At 47.2% G+C, this 7,821-nt stretch overlaps 1 protein-coding gene and 1 pseudogene across 1 annotated transcript; both read right to left on the reverse strand.

Annotated features, from left to right (window-relative positions):
• Nucleotides 1–647: 647 nt before the first annotated feature.
• On the reverse strand, nucleotides 648–1,745 carry GPR6 (G protein-coupled receptor 6). The gene has a single exon (XM_059699607.1). It carries the CDS (start codon nucleotides 1,740–1,742, stop codon nucleotides 648–650), a length of 1,095 nt encoding a protein of 364 aa, XP_059555590.1. The 5' UTR covers nucleotides 1,743–1,745.
• Nucleotides 1,746–7,397: 5,652 nt separating this feature from the next.
• Nucleotides 7,398–7,542, reverse strand: LOC132237830 (small nucleolar RNA SNORA48; annotated as a pseudogene).
• Nucleotides 7,543–7,821: the final 279 nt, after the last annotated feature.

Consider the following 7,821-nt stretch of genomic DNA (forward strand, 5'->3'; position numbering starts at 1 on the left):
CATTGAGATTTTCACAGGAGAGAGATGGTACGTAATAAACTTTTAAAGTAAATGTATTACTACTTCAATACTCAGACAGTAGATCACCTGGCAGATGTAGTTCTATAGTCAGTCACATGCCCAAAATTACATTTTTGTAATGTGTTTATTTGTGTACAAAATATGGTGTAATTTACTGATGCATAGGCAGCAAAATATTATCACATACAACAAAAATACACCTTTTACCCTCCTTCCCCTGCCCTTGTAAATGGCAACACTGTTTTGGCAGCTCAGCAGCTAAAATAAAGTGCTATAATTAAGCAGTATTGGAATGTGTTCACTTGACAAATGTGATGTACAGTTTGAGTATACAACCACATCCTCGTTAGTTTTTTCACAGGCCAGAAAAGTCCACATCCTGAACACCTCCAGAAGATACAAATAACTTGTATATATATGTACACATGTATACACTGTATATGTAAAGTGCCACCAAACTTCTTTATCCTCGTGAGTTTGTTGTGTGTATGTTCATTCTCTCTCTCTTTCTTTCCAAAGTCAGGGTCACACTATTGGGATCTCAGAGTTCATCAGCAGGCACCGAGAAGCTCACCAGAGGCTGGCTTGTTGAGGGTGTGGTGTTGGTGAGAGGACAGAGGGGGCCTTCAGACCTCACTGGGAGACCTGGAGCGGAAGGGCACTTTGGACTGGAAACAGCCACAGAACAGGAGCCACAAGGCACGCTGGATCTCCTGGTTGCGGAAGGCATAGATGATAGGATTGATCATGGAGTTGTAGGTGGCGGGCAGCAGAGTGGCGTAGGTGTAGACAGCCGGGTCCTCGCGGCTGCCCACCACGCAGTATATGGCGAAGGGCAGCCAGCTGAGGCCGAAAGTACCCAGCACCACGGCCAGCGTACCCACGCCCTTTCTGGTGGCGGCCAGGTGGGGTGGCGCCAGGCAGTGCTGCTGCAGGGCTATCTGGTGTGCGTGGCGCCAGACCACCTGGCAGATGCGCACGTACAGGTGCAACATGATGCCGAAGACGGCAAAGAAGGTCGCGGAGAGCAGCGCCACGTGGCTGCGCGTCAGAGGGCTCACCACGCTACAGGTGGCACGCTCTGCTAGGCAGTTCCAGCCGAGCACTGGCAGCAGCCCGAGGCCTAGGGAGACGGTCCAGGTGACGGCGAGCAGAAGGTGCACGCCCAACAGGGTCCGCCGCGAGTAGTAGGTGAGCGCGTTGTAGAGGGACAGGTAGCGGTCCACGGTTATGGCCAGCAGGCTACTGACCGAGGCAGCAAAGGAGGACACGAGGAAGCCCACTGTGAGCAGGCTCACCGTCTCCGAGGGCACCACGTACTGGAACACGAAGTGCAGGATGAGTCCGCAGCCGGCCAGCAGGTCGGCGGTGGCCAAGCTGCCCACCAGCACAAACATGGGCGTGCGCAGCGCCGGGGAGGACGCGATGAGCGCCACTACCAGCGCATTTTCTCCTGCAATCACCGTCCCCGACACGCACAGCAACACATCCCATGGGTTCACCGACGACAGGGGCAGCCCAGGCGATCCCGCGGACATCTGCGAAGACAGCTCCAGCGACCCGTTAGCCACGCCCCCGCCTCCCAGTGCCGCTGCTGCCGCGGGCTGCCCCCAGTCCCCGCTGTCCGGCGCTCCTGCCGCCGTGGCCACAGCCGCCGCCGCTCCCTCAACCGCCACTGCCACTACCTGGGACTCGTTGAGCGAAGAGGCGCTCGCGTTCATTGCGGCTGGACACTGCACCCTGTGTGGAGAGGAACAGTGAGCATCAGGTGTGCGGTTCAAGCTCCCAGGGAACTTCCCCGGGCGCAGGTGCCCCGCTCATATTGCCCACCCCATCCTGGATCCCATAGCAGAGCGAGGAGGCAGAGGTTGAGAGCCACAAACAAATACCTATTGAATGGGTGAGAGGAACGCACACGGGCGCTCTCACAGATATCTGAGTTCTTGCATAGATACACACACGGATAACAGGCACTCGCATGCACACAGATTAATCCCGTAAGGGTGACTGCATCTGCACACGTATCCGTATGCACGGAGCTAAGGGTGTGGGGCCTGGGCTAGTCCCGCCTGGGCTCTGGGTCAGCGGGTTCCGGATGTTCGCTTAAGCTGGGAAGCAGGGTCGCTGTCCGCGGTGCTGAAAGCTAAGTTTCTGCATGCAGAGCCCCGCGGACTTGGAAGCTACAGAGACCCCTGGAAAGGAGGCTTGGGGGAAGAGAAGTTGGGGTGTCTATGTAGGGGAAGGGGGTCGGGTCAAGTTTGGCTTCATTTCTCCGTATTAGGAGGGACTCATTCCCCGGCTATCCTTCACTCCTTCCCCTCCCCACACCCTCCAAGTTCCTCTAGGGAGCCCGGGCTGCTCACCTGGGAGTCAGGGCTTCAGAAAGTCTATGATCATGAGCGCTGTGGTGGGGCGCCAGGCTGCGTCCCCGGAGCGGACAGAGTCGATGCCTGCGAAGCCGCCAGAGAGGAGCGCTGGTTTCCAGTGGTTGCGCGGAAGCCAGGGAGAGTGAGGGACACAGTCAGTGGCAGAACAGGCGGTTACGAGCAGCGCGCCCCGTTGGAGATTGACAGGCAGGGTGCGGTGACGTCAGGCTTCTAGCTCCGCATTCGCTTTCCTCACCGCCCATCACCACCCCTTCCTGGTCTCCCCAAACGAGGACGACTCAGAGGTTTCAAGGAGGGAGGGGATGCAGGAGCGGCTGGCTGCCTCTAGTCCAGAACCTCCAGGAATGAGATTGGGGGCGGGAAAGAAGGAGAAATAGAAAGGAGTGAAGAAGACTTTGAGGCTGGGAGAGAGGGTGAGGTGGGAGGGAAGGGGTGCCACAGGAGTTGCAGTGGCCGGGCAGCAAAGGTCACCAAGGGGGCCAGGCGAATAAGAAGCCCTGGAGAAGGGGGACATTGGGGCAGGAAGGTCTGAAGGCAGAGTTGCTACCTTGAAAAAAATAATACTTCTTTGAGGAAAGGAATGAATTGGGTGGTGTGTGCGCCAAGGGGTCAGCTTTCTTTTTAAAAAGGATATCTGCAGAACAGTGTGTCGAGTAGAGTCAGAGGACATATGCAGAGTTGTGGGGAACTAAGAGAAGATGGGACATTTGAGGAAAACAATCTCTTCTTTTAAAGGTTATCTGGTCAATTCCTCTCTTTCTCCCTCCATTCCTTTCTCTCTCTCCCACTATCTCTTGAGCTCTACACAGTAGGTTTCACCATGATCTTCTCAGCCCAATGTTTCCCAATTTCGGAAGCTGATAGTACTCTTTAATTAAAGACCAGGTTTATGTCTTGTTAGAATATAAGAAAACAGAAAAATGTGATTTACTTTCCTGGAAAAAGACTTTGCCCTGTTAATCAGTACTCTATAAAACAAATTGCAGGACAAAAATCGTGATAACTCAGCCGCACCAGACTTCAGTAGGCAGGAGTTTTATTTTCAGCCCAGATAAATTATCTTTTTTTAGTTTAAAGGTATTTTGTTAGTAAAATACAAATATTAGACTTCTTCTTTTTGAATCATCCAGAATCTCTGATAGCTGTACTTGGGCAAAAGCTAAAATAGTTAGCTCCATCTAAGGCTCTAAAATAAATGATTGCACATTGGCATGATGGCCTTATACTGAGGCCACAGCCATGATTTTCAGGGTGACATGCTCTAGGCAAAGTGAAAATAGATAATATTTGTTATTGGTCTTTTCCCCACTTCTCCCTGAATCTCCTCCCCACCCCTTCCCCCCCTGGCTTCATTTGCCTCTAGCTCCAGAGGTCCAAAAATGAATAAAAAAGAACCACACAAAACCATATACTCAGACTGTCTACAGACTCACATGGGGGGTGGATTTTACCCTGGCCTGTTCTCTATAAGTATGGCCCCCAAGTCCAGACTATTCCTGCCCTCCTCCACCCCGCCTCAATACAGCTGGACTTACTGGAAGAAATGAAGAAAACTGTGGAACTACTCAATTCTTCACTGCAATAGCCAGTGTTGGACCATAAATTAAGTTTACACACAATATCTCCATTTGGACAGTTTATAAAATTCTCACACCACTATTTTTATGAGCCTCCAAATTGGCTGAAGTTCTAAGTTCAAAGAGTCACTTGAATTTCAGTAAAAGGTTATCATTTAAAAGCTAAGAATATTATTTTCAGAGCGCTCAAGTGAACTGTCAAACCACTATAATAACATGTTAATCTCAAATTTTCCAAACTATCAAATAACGGCCCACGGGGAGGAGAATCCTCCCTAATATCTAAGTAGGTTACGTTTCTATATGCCACAATGCGGCAGAAAGTGTGGGATTAAACGAAACAAACAGAGATCCTGTGTTTTGGACATCCTTATGCTTTCACCATTGGCGAGAATGGACTTTTCAGTGGTTTCAGGAGGAGGACAACCCATGCAGAATCATGTTTCCAAGGGTTTTTAGACTGTCTTTACCTCATGACCTCTCTCAAATGCTAGACTGGATGCTTAACCCCCCCGCCCATGCCCACCCATTTCAGGAGGCAGACGATGGGAAAGAAGAAAGGTGTGTGGTTCATTGGTTATGGATGAATACTAGATGAACTGCATTGCCTGCTCTGCCCACAGCTCCTCACAAGTACCTACCCTTCCAGTGGTCTCCTGTTCTACTGTGGTTCAGCCTGTGAATCATAGGACATTTTCTACCTCAAGCCTAGAACTTGGGAGGAGATTAACCCCTAAGCCAAGGCTAGACAAGATCAGTCATCCTTTGCTGGCGATCGAATTCCCCTTCTGAAAATTTGAATTAAGAGACATTGTGACAATGGTCAGTCAGTGTTGAGTTCTGGACCTGCAAGATTATGATAAATTAGGGCTGGAGCACTCATGTTGAGCCTGGTGTGAAATAAGTAATCAGAAGAAGCCCACGGTGATGAAAGAAAGAAGCAGGTGTGGAGAGAGGACCTGAAATGAAGGAGACCAAATGACTGAGAGGTGGAGGGAATGACCTCGGTATCTGAGTGTGTGGTTCCTGGTTCTGGAAGTTCAGATCCCTGGATGCCTTGAAATTGCTATTTGTGTCTTGACCACAAACCTTTATAATCTTGAGCTACCCTGAGTGCATTTCTATACTGGGAATACTTGATAATTGACTGAAACATACAAGCAAATATATAATTGACTGAAACACACAAGTAAATATATTAGTCATCCATCAGCTTGTCTGGTCCAGGTTATGTTTTGAGGTGTACAAAGTTTGGTTTCTGGCTTGTAATCACAGGTTAAACTCACTATTGCCAACTCTGCAACATACTAACATATCATCTGGTACTTTTATATTCCAGCACTACCCAAGCATGAACATAAAAGAAACTTTCCTTGTCTGAGGTTATGCTGCAGAATCACAACCTCTCAACTACAACTCTTTCTCTGTTTCCCGTGTGTATCTCTTGCCCATCTCAGCCTAAGCCAGTGGTTCCCAACCCTGGCCACCCTTTAGAATTACCTAGAAAAAATTTTAAAAACGACCTCCTCTTGGATCACTCACTCAGAGATGCTGATTCATTTGGTCTGGAGTGAGGACCAGGCATCGAATTTTCTAAAGGCTCTAATGAAAAGCCAGGGTTGAGGACACTGGTCTAAGCAATCATACAATCTCCTTATCAGTTTAACATACAGTGAAATAGTGGATTGGAGTTTGAACTAGTTGCATCAAAGGAATTTTAACAACAGTCCAGTTTCAAGTCACACTGTAATTTCAGATTTAAGGCGCCAACTAGACCCCCTTGGCAGACCTTTTATTTTTCACACTCACACAGAACCACCTGTATGTGGAGGGCTCTTGGCTGACACCTGGTTCCCTCTTGGCCTTGATTAACTCAGTGGCCCCATGAGGAGCTCTAAATTCTGGTTGCCCTCAACCTTCTATTTTCCTGTAGACCTCAGTTTCTGCCCCCTTTCTTGTTTTGAGTTCAAGGCCACTTCCCAGGTGTGCCCTCTCCTGGCCCTTTGCAAATCAATTCTGTTTTACAAAATCAGAGCTGCAGTCAGCCAAGCTGTCTAGACTTTGGAAAACTAGGCCAGAAAGACCCATACTAGCAATTCTGGTCTCTCTCTGAGGAGCTGCAGACACACACACACACACACACACACACACACACACACACACACACACAATCCCTCAACTTGGTTCTTAGCGACAAGCCGTTCCATTTCCTACTGGGAAGTATAAGTCTGTTTGGTGATACACAGATACTTGAGCTGTCAGCTCATGAAGAGGGCAGGTGGTAGTGAGATGTATAAAGCTGTTATTAAGAAAGATTGTTGCTGAAAGAGGCAAGAATAACAAAGGGCCATTGAATTCTCTACATTGTTTGTCCAGATCCAGGGTGCTGGATGGAGTGTAATCTTTTTGGGACACCTGCTGAGACAGATAAATTATATTCAAAATATCCCCTTTTGTTCCTGCATTGCCTGTCCCCAGGGTCTCTTCTCACCCTCAGGCATTGATGGTGTGTCACAATGTCCAAGGCACTTACTTCCTCAGCAATCCAAACACATCAGGGATGTTCCTGCTTCATGCCAGGTCAGCTGTCTTCATTCCAAAGGGCTGTGATTCTGAAAGATCAGTATCACCTGATGTTTCCACCAAGTTTAGAAAAGCAGCAGAACACCATTATGACCATTACATGTCTGCAAGATGCAGAACACTGCAGGGCAGTTGACATGTTTCATTTAACTGAATTGTTGGTGAGCTATTTTTGTGTGTGTGTGCGTGATAAACAAATCAGGAAAAATAATAGCATTTTAAGACATATGTCCTTTTCCATAAAGAACAACAATAACTTTAATGAGCTTCATGGGTAAAAGTATAAACTTACAACCCAGATTACAGATTTATTGAATAAGAGAATGGTTCTATAGGCATATTGGAAAACTAACACAGAGGCAATCTTCTAATCTGTCATGCCCTGCGTTTTCAAAGTGCTTTGACTCTCACGCAGCGGGTTTATACTCATTGTCTCATTTTGTTCTCTGAAACAATTACATGGAGTTTAGAGTTATTTCCGTTGCAGATGGGGCCACTGAAGTTTAGCGAGGTGAAGCAAGTTGTCCAAGGGCACACAGGACACCAGAAGGTACATTGTGTACAAGTTATTGACAATCCCATGGGAAAGCAAAGCAAGCATCGAGTCAATGCGTGCAAAGCTATGTAGATTTTAAAAACAAAGAGGCTTTGGAGAGTTAAAGCCGAAATGGTGAAGGTTGAATTTTATAACTTTAATATTACCATGAGCAGCAGTTTATAGATGACCTTTTTCTGTTTTGTAAGCCTCCTTGTAAATGTATTGTAAATATGTTAAAGAGAATTTTGAAAACAAACAAACAAACAAACTCCCTCATATTCTTTTTTTTTTTTATGTGCCTCAGGCATGAAACAGCTCTGGCCACCAACACAGGCATCAAACTAGGATGAACTAAGGACTGTATATCTGCTTTGCCCCTGACTGATATAAGAGCAACACCACCAATCAGGTGTCTCCTTGCCCATTGCCAGGGGGTCTCACTCATATTCTTATCAGCTAACTAGAATTGCTTCTCCCCACCCATCCCCAGATTGTAAACCTACTAAGGGGATGGGCCAGTTCTAATTAATCTTTTCATCAGTATGATCTGGCACAGAGTAGGTGCTCAATAAATGTCTATTGAATGACTATTTCTAGAATTTATCTTCATGCATATATATTTTACATGGGTAGATTGTGCAATGTGTATTTACCATATATACAGTGTACAATTTAAGTTTTCACTTCATAATAAAGTATATGCTGTCAATATTTT

This window comes from Myotis daubentonii, chromosome 6 (assembly GCF_963259705.1).
Source record: "Myotis daubentonii chromosome 6, mMyoDau2.1, whole genome shotgun sequence".
Classification (NCBI taxonomy): Eukaryota; Metazoa; Chordata; class Mammalia; order Chiroptera; family Vespertilionidae; genus Myotis; species Myotis daubentonii.

What these genes read in the sequence shown, in the direction of transcription:
- GPR6 (XM_059699607.1), bottom strand. Translation starts at nt 1,742, where the DNA reads ATGAACGCGAGCGCCTCTTCGCTCAACGAGTCCCAGGTAGTGGCAGTG.